Source organism: Athene noctua, chromosome 4 (genome assembly GCF_965140245.1).
Source record: "Athene noctua chromosome 4, bAthNoc1.hap1.1, whole genome shotgun sequence".
NCBI lineage: Eukaryota > Metazoa > Chordata > Aves > Strigiformes > Strigidae > Athene > Athene noctua.
This window is the reverse complement of record NC_134040.1, coordinates 19,568,989-19,586,192: the sequence shown is the minus strand read 5'-3', so window position 1 is coordinate 19,586,192 and position 17,204 is coordinate 19,568,989. Positions and strand designations below refer to the sequence as shown.

Below are 17,204 nucleotides of genomic sequence, written 5' to 3'. Positions count from 1 at the left end.
AATACAAGTTATAAAAACCTGTTTGTATACAGTGTTTCGTTTGAATAGTACTAATGTACTATTACAGCATTTCTTTGCTTGTTTTGGTTGCTGCTTCTAGTTGCCAATAGTCTAGTCTGGAAAACTCTTATAATAAATGTACTGGTACCAACTTCAACATAATTCTCTGTAACAAGTAAGGTAACTACAGAATCTTAACTTTTTTTTTTCTTCTTAAAAATGTATTAAAACTTTAGTAACCTGACTTGATTTTTATCATGGATTACTTGGAAACACTGTCAGATAGGTTTGTCACAATACATAGTGTGCTAAATGCATTAATCTCTGACACTGTTCAGTTGGAGGAGTTGCTAATTTAATCTTTAAAGAATTTCATTTTCTCTTTAAAACTTCAAATCTATTTATTTCTAGAACACAATTGTAGAGGCTTCTATCCAGTTGCCAGCAACCCTGTTCACTCAAAAGCAAAAAAGAGAAATCAGACCAGCAGACGAATCTGTCTACAAGCTTCAGCTTATTGCATTTCGCAATGGAAAGCTTTTTCCAGCAACAGGAAATTCAACAAATCTGGCTGATGATGGGAAACGTCGTACAGTTGTAACACCAGTTATTCTTGCGAAGATAGGTTTGTTTTTTAGTACTACTTTTTAATAATCTTTAAAAATAAGAAACATTTTTGACTCCTTTGTTTCGACTAGTGTATACCTAACAAAAGATTTTTAGCATCTGATGTGTTACATGTTGAGACATTTATGTAGAAATATATTTCTTTTGTAACAGATGGTTTGAACCTAGCCAGTCACCACGTTCCTATAAATGTGACACTGCGGCGCATCGCGCATGGAGCAGATGCTGTTGCAGCTCAGTGGGACTTTGATCTCCTGAATGGACAAGGAGGATGGAAATCTGATGGCTGTCACATTCTTCTGTCTGATGAAAATATTACTACCATTCAGTGCTACTCCCTCAGCAACTATGCAGTTTTAATGGTATGACACTTAGAATTACATGTTTCTTTCTGGATCTCAAAATGCAGTTCTGGTTGGGTTTGGGTTTGGGGGGTTTTTTTTCATTAAAGAAAATGGGCATTCCCACATTCCATTTCACATAAAACTAGACATAAGAAATAAATGTCGGTGTAGGAGAAGGTATAAGTGGAAATCTGTCAGAGTGGAATTAATTGCTGAATATATTAGACACAAAAGAGTTTTCATATGAAAAGGACTGTATTATAGGAAGCCATTTTAATGAGCTACTTAATCAAATGAGCTTTTATGAATGTCAGTCTAATAATGGCAGTTTAAAATAAAGGTAACAGTTGAAAAAAACTTTCTTCTCCATGTTACATTAAATTTGTTAGCTTTTTCTGCTCACAGGAGTGTTTTCCTAGTTATTTCTGGTTATGGATCACAGAAAAAAAAAAAACAACAACCAAACCCAAACAAACAAAAAAAAAACAAAAAACCCCAAACTCTTTCACTTCAAATTAGCTATTCGTTCATTCACTAATATGAATGTCTGTTACCAGAAGATATACTGGGAAAGGGGAAAAAAAAAAATCAAAACGCTCAGTTACTATCTAAAATATTTTTTGAAATACAGCTTAAAAAATAGTATCTGAACTGTAGTCTTAGCATACTGATGTCAATAAAATGGTTGACTAGTGCTAAAATACAGTGATAGTTGAAGAAGGGAGTGAGACACCTTCTTTTAGTGCTCTACAGTTATAAAGTAGGATTTTTTTCTTCGACTGTTTCCAGAGCTCTTAATTTCAGATTTTAGCCTGGGAAGCTTGCCTTTTTACAGATGGTGACTGCTACCCTGCTCATCAGTCATCACCACAGATGCTAAATGGTAAAATGTAATACATAAAAGTGGTATGCTAGTATGAAACAGGGTGAAATTGTAAGAGGTTTAGGAAATGACCTTAAGTGTAAACTGGTATGAGTTTTGTTGTAGTTTAATGTGCCCTGTGTAGGATTAGGTATGTATTTTTATGTAATCGTATATGGAAGAAGGATTCCTTTATGATAATCAGTGCATGAGAAGTTGCTATTTTTGTTTTGCAAGTCTAACTTTCAAAAATCTTTCTCTTAAGAGGATTAAATAGTAAAATACCAAAAAGCTAAACATAAAAAAGCACTTAAATGCCAAGCTTTTGAAAAGAGCTATAAAAGCTTTTCACTTTACCTCTGAAGGTACTGTTTTAAATTACTTTAAACTGTTATAATCCTATAGTTCCCTTCTTTAATATTTGAAAAATATATAATCCTTTCCTAAAACACAGCAGCATTCCTTAAAATTAAAATAAACTTCATTTGTATGTGTAGTAAGCATGTAAACAGAGAGTATGCTTTAAAGTGGTCACATCTCTGCCATCTGGAGGAAGAAAAATGAAGAGCATATTCAATCTGCTGTAAATTACTATAGATTAATATATGGTAAGATTATATCAATATCTTATTGTGAGTTATACAGAGAACTGCTGACGATCAGAAATCAAAGTTAGAGGAGGGGGCAGCTTTCTTCCTTTTCTACTAGTGGCTCTCATTCTGTGCTTGCTCAAAACTGGTATTCCTTAACTATTTAGCTATTTCCCAAAATGTTAGGCTGTAGGGACTGGAGAAGAGGGGATAGGCAGAGGAGAACAGAGTAATGTTCATCTGTTAGTTGTTCCTTGCACACAGTTAATATGCTGCAAAACTCTGGATGTCCTAAATAACTGCTGAAAAAGGTTTTAATAATGTCTATCCATATATTAACTAAAAAAGTCATAATAGCTATTTAATTTGTAGACTTTCATAGTGTTGAAATCTGGGTTCTGGTCCCAAGCTCATAAGAAATTCATTTGGGTTCAGATTTAGAAGTTTAGCTTTTAATTCAGCAGTTGTCATTAACGTCAAATACATGAACAGTAGTGGCAGGAGGGACCTGAACACAATATTCCATCATCCTGGCTAGATGGCAAGTGACTTAAGCAGAGTTACTTTACTCCTTTTTAGTCTACTTTACTTTAGTACATATGTCTATAGAAGAAAGCAGGTTGTCATGTACTGACCTGTCTTTATACATTTCAGAAAATAATGTAAAGTGCTCTCAGATAAGGAAACCCGTAACAGAGTGCCTACTTCTCTAATCTAGATACAGTTATAAAACTTTGTGTTTATTTGGAAGTCATTTTAACCACTGTTTAATAATAGAAGAGATGACCAGGATGCTCAGCTGAAATCTCATGACTGTAGGCCTACAGTGGAGGAAGAAAACCAGCAATGGTAGTTGAGAAGAAACAGAGTTCTGCTCCCTGGCTATAAATGCCCCAGCACTGTTCTTAATGTCATCTCTACTGTTACTTTACTGTCAGCCTTTTATTTTATTAAATTATTATTTAGTAGTAGTTTATCTCAGAAATATTGTTATTGGCTCCCCTCACTCCTTTTAGTAGATCTGATTAAAAATGTCAGTGCAATCAGTAAAAACTCCATTGACTCATTGACTTGATATTGGGTCAAGGCCTTTGCTAGCTAGGATAGGTATACTGAGTTTTCTCAGATATCTTAGAAGATTATTGTAAATCTTGTGATTTTTGTATCTCTTATTCTCTTAAATTCACAGCAATACATGCATGACATCTTCTTACCTATAATCAGTTGGGAAGCAGCAACAGGAATTCTAAAGTTTGTTCTCTGATACTCACTGGTTATGTGTGACAATACATTTGTTCATGCTTGTAATGGCAGTGAGTTCCTAGGGATCTCCAGCTGGATATCAACCAGGCCGTGGGTAGTATTGAAATTGGATGACATTGGCTGCCTGAGGCATCATATTTTATGATCTTTCTCACAGGGTTTTTTCCAGGTGCCAAAGAAAACTGAATACATAAAAATCAAACTGGCAATCTGATTGAATTAGTTTGAAATGAGCTTGGTGAGTTAGTTATGAATAACAGATTTATATTCTGATGAAAGAACGATTGAAGGAGTGGTGAAGAGACTGCTGACTAATTTAATTGTAAGCTTCAAGAACTCTTCTCCTGTCCATGAAATCAGATTACCCATTTTAATCTTAAAAACAGATTGTATATCACTGATTTTTCTCAAAACAACCTGAAGCTTCCTCCTAATGTTCTACTGTTCTTTGTGAATGCTATATTTGTTCTTCTTTACCTCTGTATGCTTTTGAACTTTGCCAGCTCTAGAGGTTTAAGAGTGACTCTCAGAATTGTAAGTGAGAGAATTTTCTGTATTTTGTCTGTTCTGAAAAAAATCTTAATTATCCCACTAATCTTAGTTAAGCAAACTTGTTTTATTTTGTGCTGGAAGGGACTGAAGTTGGTTGAGGGTTTTTTTAGTGTTCATTACCATTATGAAAATGGAACCGTAGTAAACTGTAACAGCATCCAGACAGAATTATTTCTTCTTGCTGTTCTTGTTAGTAAATGAAAATATCACTCCTTTGATATTATTTGAAACACTGCCAAATGTACTGGCCAAGGTTCCATTTCATGCTTACTCCTCAAGTAATATTTTGATGGGTGGGTTTAGAAAACTTGAATGATGCTAAAGAGCTGTTGAATAATATTTGTGTTATCAACTATCTATTCTGGTCAAGCAGTAATCATAGAGTAAAAGTCTGGTAGGAACATCATGGTGTTATTTAGTGCAATTACCTGCTTGAAGTTTGATCAGCTTCAAAGTCAGATCATACTGCTCCAGATAATATTAAGTCAAGCTTCAAGTATCTCCAAGGACAGAGATTATACAGTCAGTCTCTGGGCAGTATGTGACCACTCTCATGAGAATTTTTTTTCCTGTATCAGAATTTTTTATGTTGCTGGTAATGTCCATTGCCTCTCACCATTTCATGGTTCATCTCCACGAGGAGTTTGACTCCATCCCAGTAGGTAGCTCAATATAATAATGAGACTTCTCCTATTTTCCCTTTCTTCTTAAAGAGGAACAAATGCAGCTTTTTCAGCTTCAGCCTGCTAGCTGTTCTGATGATCTGTTAGACTTGCTGTATCCAGTATGTCAGTGCATTGTGCTGGGGAGCCTCAGATCAAAGACAGTTCTGCAGGGGTGGTCTCACAGCGCTGAACAGAAGGGAATAATCAATTCATGTGCTTGCTGTGGTTTTGCTCTCACAACAAAGTATGGCCTTGGGCTGCAGACTGCACTGTCTCGTGGTCAACTTTTGTCAACCAATACCCTTAAGTGGTTCTTAGGTTGCTTTCTGTTCAGTCCAGTGCCCAGCCTGTGTCATTGCATGGATGGGGTTATTCCATACCAGATACAGATCTTTTCACATTTTCTTTGCTAATGTTCATGACACTTTATGAGTCTGTTTCTCTGGCTCGCCAACATCCCTCTGAATATCATCCAATCTATTGATCAGTCTCCCCAGTGTATAGCATCATCTGCAAATTTGCTGAGGGCACTAACGTTCATTGGGTTGTTGCAGAAGATAATAATCATAAGTGAAACACACAGTTGTTCTACATGCTATACGTGTAAGTAAAAATAAGAAAATGGTGTGTGTCTATAAGCTGCTGCCATTTCTGTGTTCAAGCGTATATGAAGTTGAAGTGTTTTACAAGATGTGTGACTGCATTTATAAAGGTCAGCCACAATAGCAGATAATTGTGGAAGAAAGACAGGAACATCAAATAATAAATAATTGGAAGGTTGGGGTTGTAGCAGGGGGAAAGGAATTTCATCTAGAAGGTTCCTGTTTCTTCTTTGTGTTTCCTCTGCCATTCTCCCTGCCCCTACAAAATGAAGAGATAACGTGGACTAATGGTCATTTTGTTTTTGTTGTCAGGACTTGACAGGAGCTGAATTATATACGCAGCCAGCTGATCTTTTGCATCCAGTAATTTATGCCACTGCCATGGTTTTGCTAATGTGCCTGTTGATGATCATAGTCAGTTACATATACCATCACAGGTATGAATCAAAATTATGACCAAAAAAAAAATTGGTTTCATAGTGCTTAGGACTACTTTTTGATAGGAACACGGTATAGTTTTCTTCATTTGTTTTTTTTTTTTTCTTTAAAACTTGTTATTGCAAAGTAAGTTAAGCAAGTAGCTATTTCATCTGTTCATGAGGATGACAATTTAGCTCTTATAACCATGCATCTCTTTAATTCTTCACTTCTGCTTCATGATGAAAGAGACCACTCAAGAATGGTGGTAGAATTTAACAAACTGTTCAGCCTTTTATATTTCTGTTGATGTAAAAGCTTGAAGCCTAAAATTTTTGAATCAAGCCCCAAATAGTTGTATAAAGCTGGTTAATAGGAGGGTGTTTTAATTTCTTGTGATAAAAAAGAGATTATATTTGATTACAAAGTATGTGGTAGTCAAACAATCATTAACAGTAATTGTATCTCATTTATCACAAGTGTATCTTGCTAGTTTCTGAAATACAATAATGCAGCTGTGTTTGTTGTCTAATTTGTTTCTTTTAACAGTGTGATCAGGATCAGTGTAAAAAGCTGGCATATGCTAGTTAACCTGAGCTTTCATATTTTCCTGACATGTGTGATGTTTATTGGAGGCATAACTCAGACCAGGAATGCCAGCATTTGCCAAGCAGTAAGTAAACATGCAAAACTCAAAAAAAATCAGTTACCACTTTCATAGTCCTATATATGTATATGCCCCCCTTGCCTCCTACAGTAGTACTATAAAGTCATTTTCATCAGAATGTAAAATTTAGACAAAAAATCAATCTTTTTTTACCTTAAAGATTTCTGTTGTATTTTTATCCAGCCATGAAGTTAAAATCAGTTTGTTAATTGAAAACTGGAAAAGTATTTCAGAAGTGCAACAGAAATCTTTTTTTCCCAAAATGGTATCACAGAACAAGTTTTAACTGTTTTATTTTTGCGACATTATGAAATTGTTTTGTAAACCTGTATGTGGCCTTTACAGACCATGTGAAAACTGATTTCCATGGGTATTAAAATATTTATTTCCATTTGCTCAGTATAATTGAAAGACAGGGGGAGTGAAGTTTTTCCAGTCAGACACCCATGCTTTCTCTAAACAAGCATTGCTAGCTTTATTGAGACTGCTCTTTTATAATGATTTGTTCTTCTGAGATTTGGCCACCCCTAATTCAGTTGCAGGGTTTCAGTATAATAGCAGTTTCCACTTTGGGATGATATCAGTAGTATTTTTTTAACATTTTTTTTTTTCCATCCAATAATTCATAAAAGTTTCTGTTGTGGTTTGAACTCAGCTGGCGACCAAACACCATGCAGCCAGTTGCTCACCTTCCCCCCGACCCCCGTGAATGGGGGAAGAATGGAGGGACAAAAGGAGAATTTCTAGGTTGAGATTAAGAAAAAAAACAAACACCCAACAACAAAAAGCTTAATGATTGTAATAAATTAATAACAATAATGGGAAGTACAAATGGGTAATGCACAATGCAATTTCTTACCACCTACCAGCTAATACCCAGCCCTCTCCCAGCTAGCAATACTGCAGAACAAACATCCTGCTGTCACAAAACAAACAAACATCCCCCTGTCAAAAAGCCATTGAAGAAAACAGAAGCGAGAGAGAACCTGCCTGCTTAATATACTGAGCATAAGCGACACCTTCCATTAGACCAGGTTAATTGAAGCCACATCCAGCCTGGCCTTGAACACTTCCAGGGAGGGGGCATCCACAACCTCTCTGGGCAACTTATTCCAGTACCTCACCACCCTCGCAGTAAAGATTTTGTTCCTTATCTAATCTAAATCTACCCTCATTCAGTTTAAAATCTTTACCCCTCAACCTATCTCTACTTTCCCTGATAGAGTCCCCCTCCATCTTTCATGTAGCCCCCTTTAAGTACTGGAAGGCCGCAGTAAGGTTTCCCTGGAGTCTTCTCTTCTCCAGCTGAACAACTGAAACTATCATCCTGTCCTCATAAGGGACAAGCTTCAGCCCCCTGATCATTTTCATGGTCTCTTCTGGACTGGCTCTAACAGGGTCATGTCCTTCTTATGTTGGGGTTGCCAGAGTTACACAGTACTCCAGGTTGGGGTCTTAGAGTGGAGAGGCAGAATCACCTCCCTTGGGCTGTGGGTCATGCTTCTTTTGATGCAGCCCAGGGTATGGTTGGCTTTCTAGGCTGCAAACACACATTGCTGGGTCATGTTGAGCTTCTTGTCAACCAACACCCTGAAGTCCTTCTCCTCAGGGCTGCTCTCAGTCCACTCATCACCCAGCCCATGTTTGTGCTTGGGACTGCCCCAACCGATGTGCAGGCCCTTCACTTGGCCTTGTTAAACTCCATGAGGTTCACACAGGCCCACCTCTCAAGCCTGTCAACAATGTCATCCCTTCCCTCCAGCATGTCAACCACACCACACAGCTCTGTGTCATCAGCAAACTTGCTGAGGGTGCACTCAGTCCCACTGTCCATGTCATCAACAAAGATGTTCAACAGCGCTGGTCCCAGTACTGACCCCTGAGGAACACCACTCGTCACTTCTCTCCACTTGGACATTGAGCCATCAACCACAATGATTTGATTGTGACCATCCAGTCAATTCCTTATCCACTGAGTGGTCCATCTGTCAAATCCATGTCTCTAATTTAGAGACCAGGATGTCATGTGGGACAGTGTCAAATGCTTTGCAGAAGTCCAGGTAGATGGTGTCAGTTGCTCTTCCCTTGTCCACCAGCACTGTAACTGCATTGTAGAAGGCCACCAAATTTGTCAGGTGTGATTTTTTTTCCCTTACTGAAGCCATGTTGGCTGTCACCAATCACCTCCTTATTTTCCTTAGGTACCTTAAAATATTTTCCAGGAGGATCTGCTCCATGATCTTGTCAGGCACACAGGTGAGACTGACCTGTAGTTGCCCAGGTCTTCCTTTTTTTCCATTTATAAAAGTGGGGGTTGTTTCCCCTTTCCCAGTCAGTGGGGACTTCACCAGACTGCCATGACGTGTCTTACCCACTTCATCTGCAGTTCCTTCAGGACCCATGGATGCATCTCGTCAGGTTCCATGGACTCCCTCAGGCTTGAAACCTGATCTTCTACAGTGGATGTTTCTTCATTCTCCCAGTCTCTGCCTTTACCTTCTGTGTCTTGAGCGGTGTGGCCAGAGCACTTATTGGTGAAGACTGTGACAAAGAAGTCATTACCTCTGTCTTCTCCATATTCTGGGTAACCAGGTCTCCTGTTCCCTAAGACCCCATGTTTTTCCCCAGTCTTTTATCACCAGTGTACCTATAGAAGGTTTTCTTGTTGCCCTTGGTGTCTCTAGCCATATTTAATTCTGTCAAGGCTTTAGCTTTCTTAACCTAATCCATATCTCCTCAGACAACTTCTCTGTATTCTTCACAGGCTACCTGTCCTTTACTTCACCCTCTGTAGCTTCGTTTTTGTGTCTGAGTTTGCCTAGGAGCTCCTTGTTCATCCATGCAGACCTCCTGGTGTTTTTACCTGACTACTTCTTTGTCAGGATGCATCGCTCCTGAGCTTGGAGGAGGTGATCCTTCAATATCAACCAGCTTTTTTGGGCCCCTCTTCCCGGCAGGGATTTATCCCATGGTCCTCTACCAAGCAGATCCTTGAAGAGGCCAAAGTCTGCTCTCCTGAAGTCCAGGATAGTGAGCTTGCCCTAAGGATCCTGAACTTCACCATTTCATGGTCACTGTAGTCAAGGCTGCCCTTGAACTTCACATTCCCCACCAGCCCCTCCTTGTTGGTTCACAGTAGTTTTTATGTTGCCAGTTGAAAGTGTTGCTATAAAATATGTCCCTGAACTTTCTCATACCAATACAAAGAGAAGGGTAGTCTCTGTGTGTGCAGATGCTTGTGCATACATACACACACATACGGTGATGGGGAGTAGTTTGACAAACTGTAATCTCTTTTTCCTAACTTCTTGGAGACAGTAATCCTCCAAGAGAAATTCTGTGATATGGATAGATTGTTTAAGAGTTGTGCTTTGAAGTTTGTGATTGAAACTTGCACTTAAAAACCCATCTCCAGTCATCTTAACAGAAACTGAAGTGTCACCTCTTCCATGCGTGTGTGCTGTCATTTAAGGGATATATGAAACCTACTTCTCGCAGTCACTTCATGGCTTATAAGTAAGGAAATACAGACAACCAGATTCTGCCTTCTCCTTGGCAAAGCCCCAGGGACTTTGGAATTCCCAGAACTTCTTTTCAGAAAACAATGTTTAGTTTATAAAGTAATGCAGGTACAAAAGGATCTGACAGACAACCATTTTCTTAAGTGTAGTGCATAGTCAGTCTGTGAGGCTGACTTTGCATTAATGTTTGGGCTGATGAAATATCTGAAGTATGACACTTTCTTTTTTTTGCATTATGTTAAAATTGCTGATGAATGTTAGCTGTCTATATTTTGCCACCTGCTATGTAGTTGCCACAATATCATTAGCTTGGGGTTCCCTTACTTGTTTCATTTTAAATATCTGTAAAAGAAGACATTTTAAAGTTGTGTCTTGTAAAATACAGTTTCCTAATGTGTGTGATTGATATGTAACCTTAAAAATGTTGGCCAGTAAAGTTCTTCCTGCATTACTAAGTTTTCCTTCCACTAGAGGCAACTACAGCTATGTAGCCTTTCTAGACTCAACTGATAGGAAGATGGGTTTGCATAACATATTTTACACTTTGAAAAACCCAGTGACTTGACATTTAGAAGAGTCATAGTAAACTAAGAGGAGGGTTCTTTCTCTTGAACTGAGCTTTTGAAAAGTCAGGCTTTATGCAAGTTGCATGTTAAATGATTGATTTTTTTAAACTTGGTGGAAAGGAAATGTTTGGGCATTTATTTTTATTTTTACTTTTTCTAAGGTTGGGATAATTCTCCATTATTCGACTCTTGCAACAGTACTGTGGCTGGGGGTGACATCTCGTAATATTTACAAGCAAGTGACCAAAAAAGCAAAAAGATGTCAAGATCCGGATGAGCCGCCACCTCCACCCAGACCGATGCTGAGGTGAGCCTATTGTTTCTGCATCTCATTATTTCCCAGGTTGCTATGCTTATATTCTGACCAAAAAGTGTAACAGGTCACTACTGTTTTTGTGAAGTGCCTTTCATAAAAGTTTTTCTTTCCAGGTTCTTAAAGTCCCTTCCAGATTTTTCTGTTCCCCAGCATTACGCTAAGGAGGATGAGGTGAAGAATGATTCGTCATAGTGTATTACCACTGCATTGCTGTGTTCCTGATTTGTAAATTAAGAAATCTGTAGTGTTTCAGTATCACCACTGGGGCTTTGATTACAACTTTAGATAGCAAGACTTCCCATTAAATTATCATAGAAGAAAGAATCTGGAGAACTGTGTTATCACACAATTAACAGACACTGCAGTTTAAATAAATAAAGTTTAATATGTTTTCCAAAGATTGCTAACAAATAATTTGAAGAACAGAGATCACTCATTATTAAATGAAATAGTGAGGTTTGTGAAGCATTTCTCTTAGAATTTTTATTTCTGAAATCACTGAAATGGGATAAACTAATTATCTGTGAAATATTTTTAATAGAAAGCATTAACATACTTTGTTCTCATGTAGCTAACTGAGCCTTTGGATATTAATTAAAAACTGCTAAGCTGAAATTCTCCACAAGGTGGCAGAAATTGATTAACTTTGATTAGTTATAGGCGAATATTTAGCTTGGATTTAAAGTACAGAGACTGCAGAATATCAGAAATGCTTTTCTGAGTATCACCAACTAAAATTTGTAGTACTATATACAAGCATGTAGAAATATTTAACTGATCAGTTAGAAGATAGAAAGTTAATATTTTTACCACTTAAGTGCTATCTTTACTTTCTTTAACTTTATTATTTTTAAGTAAATCTGTTGTATTCACTATAGGATATCATGCCTATCACCAACTGCATGCCTTCCAGCAGGGTACTGAGTAGCCTTTTTAACATCTGTTCTGATTTATTTTTTCCCCTATAGCTTATTATTTATTATGGAGTACTTGCTTTGGAAAATGTTGCAGTAAAATTACCAGCCTCACAGGCTCAGCTCTGCATAGACATAAACATGTACATACCATTTCAGACTGGGACACCTTATCTGTGACAGTGGCAGTAACTCTGGAGACAAGTATCAGAACAGAGCAAATATGCTTCATATTTTTCAGATTTTCTCAATGTCCTGCTTCTTGCAGATCAGGAATTTCCTCAGCCACTGGTATGATGTTTTTGCATGGAACAGCTGTAGAAAGATTTTTTTTTCTTCTTTTTTTCTTCAGTTGTCTTTTAAACTTCCCATCGTGGCATAGGGCAAAGAGGTTTGTGCAAAAGTTTCTGGCTTGTGCGGAACTAATCACCTACTGTTACCAGGCCCACTGTTTCTTGATTTTAGAGACAAAACAGCTGATTCTCTGTTTGCCTCCACCCTGTTTATATTTCTTCTTCATATGCCTTTTCAGAATTCAAAGGGTCTTTTGGAACAGGGAAAAAAAAAAAGCCCTGATAAGTGTATGTAGGTACACATTTTTCTCCTTATTTGCCATATGTAAATTATTCTGATTTATGATCTTTGGGTTTAAAGAGGTCCACCTTGCAGATAATAGGCAGACATGATGTTTACACTGATCTTCATGTCCTGTAGATATTTTCTGAGGATGGACTTTCGTACCTGTTAAGCTTCTTTCCCTTTCCTTCTAGCGTAAATAAGCTTTGTTTTGGAAAATTCACTGCATGTAAGACAATTTTGTGGAAGATGATGATATCATTCAAATGCAAATGGAACCTTGTGACAGGTCATAAACAAGGTGGTAAAGATTTTGAAATGGATCTGGTGTTCTTCAGAAAGCAGCTGCAGACATTAGAGAGGAGATTTGCTGTGGTTCACAGTAGCCGTGCTGAGAAGATAGTACAACACTTGGCACTGGTTGGACTTTCTTAACTGTGAAAAACTTTATGCCAAATATATTGCATTGCCATGCCAGGGAAGAGGGTGTAAAAATAACATGTCCTTAGCTGCAAATCACAACAAGAAAAAGGAGTTTGATATGCAGAAATGGTATTTTGTTCAGCAGACTCCAGTCAAAAGGAAACTGTTTCAAATTTTTCAATTAAAAGAACTACTTTATAAAGCACCTTGCTGAAGATCTTAATAATGGGTAATTCCATGTAAAGCATGAGATAAAATAACAATACAAATACTTGTATTACTATAATACAAATACTAGGTGAATGTTCTACTTAGAAACATAGCATCTCACTATTTACAGGGTGGTATTTTCTGTTACCATCATAACACCTCTTGTATGCCTCTTGTCATTAGATTTGTTTTTCTCTTTTTTTATCTAACTGAAGTTTTAGCTTGTACAGCACTGTCCCAAAATATTAATATTACTGCATCTTCTCTAGCATACTTTGCATATGTCTTTTAGTTACTATTCCATTTGTACAGCTCCTTGTTGCACATTGTTTTGGTTTGTAATTTGTGCTTTTTAGAATTGGTGAAGATTTAAGACACAACAACACACAAGCGGGTTGGGTTTTGGGTTGGGTTTTGGGTTGGGTTTTGGGTTGGGTTTTGGGTTGGGTTTTGGGTTGGGTTTTGGGTTGGGTTTTGGGTTGGGTTTTGGGTTGGGTTTTGGGTTGGGTTTTGGGTTGGGTTTTTCTTGGTGTTGGTCCTTGATATCTTGATATGGTCAAATGCAAACATGTTCCTTCAATATAGCAAACTGAACTGTAACTACAAACAATCCATATTGTTTTACTCTTCTGCCAGTAACAATTTGTCTTTTGTAGAACCAGCTTCACTTAGCTGTTGCTGTGTGAGTAGTGGTTCATCTTTGAGGCAGGGATTTAGTAATTTGTAGTGAAAGATTAAATAGAGTAAAATCTGCCACAAAGATCTGTTTCATTTGGCCAGAGATGTATACTATGAGATTACAGAGTCCATTGAAAATAAATAAAGCCAACACCAAACCCCAAACCTCTCCACACACAAAAAATGAGTTCCTATGGCTGATCTTCTGAGCATAGGGTCCATAATTATTAGGCAAGATCGTCTCTGGAACAAGAGATATACCACTTCCTATTTTCCTTCTAAGTTTCCATATTCTTTTCCAGCAGCTTAAAACTTTGAACTGCCAGCTTTTGCTTCTTCCTTCTAATCACGTATACCTTTGTCCAGTGCCTGCGAGGTAGGTGAGCAGCTGCGAGACACAGGTGGTTTGCAACAGGAGGAAAAATTTGTAGTGAGGAAAACTCAAAAGAAATTGATACTGCCAAAGTTCAAACCTGATTCACCTTATTGATTTTCTTAAAGAACTTGCACATTTCCAGACTCTTGGAGGTGTCTCATTTCCTTCATGGTGACTATATAAACTCCATTGCCATTAAGCAGCCACTGATATACTGGCTTTACTTTTTAGATTCTACCTTATTGGTGGAGGGATCCCTATCATCGTTTGTGGAATAACTGCAGCGGCAAACATCCGAAATTATGGTAGCAGACCTAATGCTCCTTAGTAAGTACCATAAAACTGAGAGCTCTGTCACAAGATTTAATGGGTTTGCTTTTCTAAGCACTTGTTGCAATTAATTCTGATTCTTCCAGAAAATGTAACAGCCAAGATCGTTTCAAAGTACCATATGAACTGATAAAGCCTAACCTATGTGGCTTGTGAAAAGATGTTAATTTTGATTCTTTCATTTGTTTCTTTTCCAGTTGCTGGATGACTTGGGAACCTAGTTTAGGAGCATTTTATGGACCAGCTAGCTTTATAATTTTCATAAACTGTATGTATTTTCTCAGCATATTCATACAACTAAAACGTCACCCTGAACGTAGATATGAACTTAAGGAACCTGTTGAGGAACAGCAGCGTCTGGCCACCAATGAACACGGGGAATTGGCTCATCAAGATTCATTGTCGGTGTCACTTGTTTCCACATCTGCTTTGGAGAATGAGCACAGTTTTCAAGCACAGCTGCTGGGAGTGGGCCTGACTTTGCTCTTGTATGTTGCTCTGTGGATCTTTGGAGCTCTGTCAGTTTCCCTGTATTATCCCATGGACCTGATCTTCAGCTGTTTCTTTGGGGTAACATGTTTAAGCCTCAGTGCCTTTCTTATGGTGCACCATTGTGTTAACAGGGAAGATGTCAGGCACGCTTGGATAATGACTTGCTGCCCTGGAAGGAGTACGTATTCAGTGCAAGTAAATGTTCAGCCCTCCAGTTCCAGTGGAACCAATGGAGAGGCCCCCAAGTGCACCAACAGTAGTGCGGAATCTTCATGCACAAATAAAAGCGCATCAAGCCTAAAAAATTCTTCTCAAGGTTGTAAACTAACTAACTTACAAGCTGCAGCAGCTCAGTGCCACCCTACTTCTCTGCCATTGAACACAGGTCCTCAACTTGATAACAGTCTTACTGAACATTCAGTGGATAACGATATCAAAATGCATGTAGCTCCCTTAGAGGTACAGTTTCGGACAAACGGACACCCAAGTCGGCATCATAAGAACAGAAGCAAGGGACATCGTGCTAGCAGGCTTGCAGTACTGAGAGAATATGCATATGATGTTCCCACAAGTGTAGAAGGAAGTGTGCAAAATGGCTTACCTAAAAGTCGACAAAGCAACAGCGAAGGGCATTCAAGGAGCCGAAGAGCCTATTTGGCATATAGAGAACGTCAGTATAACCAGTCCCAACAAGATAGCAGTGATGCTTGCAGTACACTTCCAAAAAGTAGCAGAAATACTGAAAAGACAGCAGCTACCAACAACAAAAAAGATATTCTAAGGAAACCAATAGCGGTTGAACTTGAAAACCAACAAAAATCTTATGGCCTAAATTTAGCTATTCAGAATGGACCTCTTAAAAGCAGTGGACAGGATGGACCCTTGCTCACTGCAGACAGTACTGGTAATATTAGGACAGGGTTATGGAAACATGAAACTACTGTGTAGCGTTATAATTCATTGTGAGACAAATCCATATGAACTGTGATTACACATTCCTTAAAGCTATTAACGCTTTCAAAGGTTGTTTACAAACTCTAGGTACTTTATGCAGGGAGGGAACTAAGAGACTCTGCCAAGCAAAAGATTGTGTTCGTTGTTATCTTTGCTGTTCTTACAAAGATGAACTCTTGGTATTTTGTGAAAATTTTTTTGAAGCGTCAATCTTGAGAGATGCAGAAAGTGACTTTGTACATTTTTATTTTTTACCTGTAACCCTGCAGATGTGTCCACAACACATTTCAAATTTGTATTTAAATGTATAATAAATGGTATTTTCCCCAGCAGTCTAATGTTGCACTTATTTGTTGTTTTTTTTAAAGACTATTGCACTGAATGTCAGCTTGATTTTACTACCTCAGTATCTGAAATTTAGGAATTTCAATTACTAAAGAAGATGTTTGGTGTCTGAAATACACAATGCAGGTAGCTCAGTTATATAAGAATAAGGCCTAGAGTTGTTTGGCACGAAGAAGGTATATTTAAAAGAGATTTTTAGTATACAGGCAACTTGTTCACTCCAAAATCTCTGTCTTATGCTTGCTACATAAGTTAGGTGTATTTTTAGATGGCTGCGGTTTATTTTGATGCACTTCCACAGTTTTAGTTTACTTGGTGGTGTTCTAGATAATATATTTTGCTCTCATAATTAGTTGATTGGGGTGGGTTTTTAATTTGTTTTAATCATTTGTAATTAAGATGCTTAAGAATGTTCACAGACAATAGGTGCTAATTTGCAAAAGTCATCAGAACATGTCAGTGAAAACTCATTCAGTGGTAATAGCATGGAAGGATAATAACGCAGGTGTTTTCAGAGGTAGTAGTGGGATAATCTGTTAAGAAATCAGGGTCTTCAAGTTCAGTGTCACTGTACAAGCTGACATTTTAAGTTGCAAGTTCACTTTTACTCGCCTGTATGTGACAATTTGCAGAATAATATTCTCCAATGCTAATAATATTCTCCAATGCATCTGTGCTAAAAAAAGTTTCAGTAGCAGAGCTGTATTGATGTTACCAATTTTAAAAAGCATGTAAAATCCTGAAGTAGAAATAGCTAAAACTTGTGATCTTTTACAATAATGTAAATCTTGAACAATAAAAGTTGTAAATTTGCAGTATAATGACAAAAATAAGTGACAAGGTTAAAATTTTATGTAAAATGAAATACTATAGAATATTTTTCAATTAGGATTATAGTTTACTTAAATTTTTGA

The 17,204-nt window shown here is 37.7% G+C and overlaps 1 protein-coding gene across 2 annotated transcripts in view; it reads left to right on the top strand.

Moving 5' to 3' along the window:
• ADGRA3 (adhesion G protein-coupled receptor A3) overlaps nt 1-16,277 on the top strand; it is a 61,113-nt gene extending 44,836 nt beyond the window's left edge. For both annotated transcript variants that reach the window (XM_074904602.1, XM_074904603.1), the window contains 7 exons: nt 412-625; nt 781-989; nt 5,818-5,942; nt 6,472-6,595; nt 10,838-10,983; nt 14,401-14,496; nt 14,697-16,277. In XM_074904602.1, the coding sequence (XP_074760703.1) occupies nt 412-625; nt 781-989; nt 5,818-5,942; nt 6,472-6,595; nt 10,838-10,983; nt 14,401-14,496; nt 14,697-15,939 (2,157 nt within the window). In that variant the 3' untranslated portion in view covers nt 15,940-16,277. The remainder of the gene's footprint in view (nt 1-411; nt 626-780; nt 990-5,817; nt 5,943-6,471; nt 6,596-10,837; nt 10,984-14,400; nt 14,497-14,696) is intronic.
• Nucleotides 16,278-17,204: the final 927 nt, after the last annotated feature.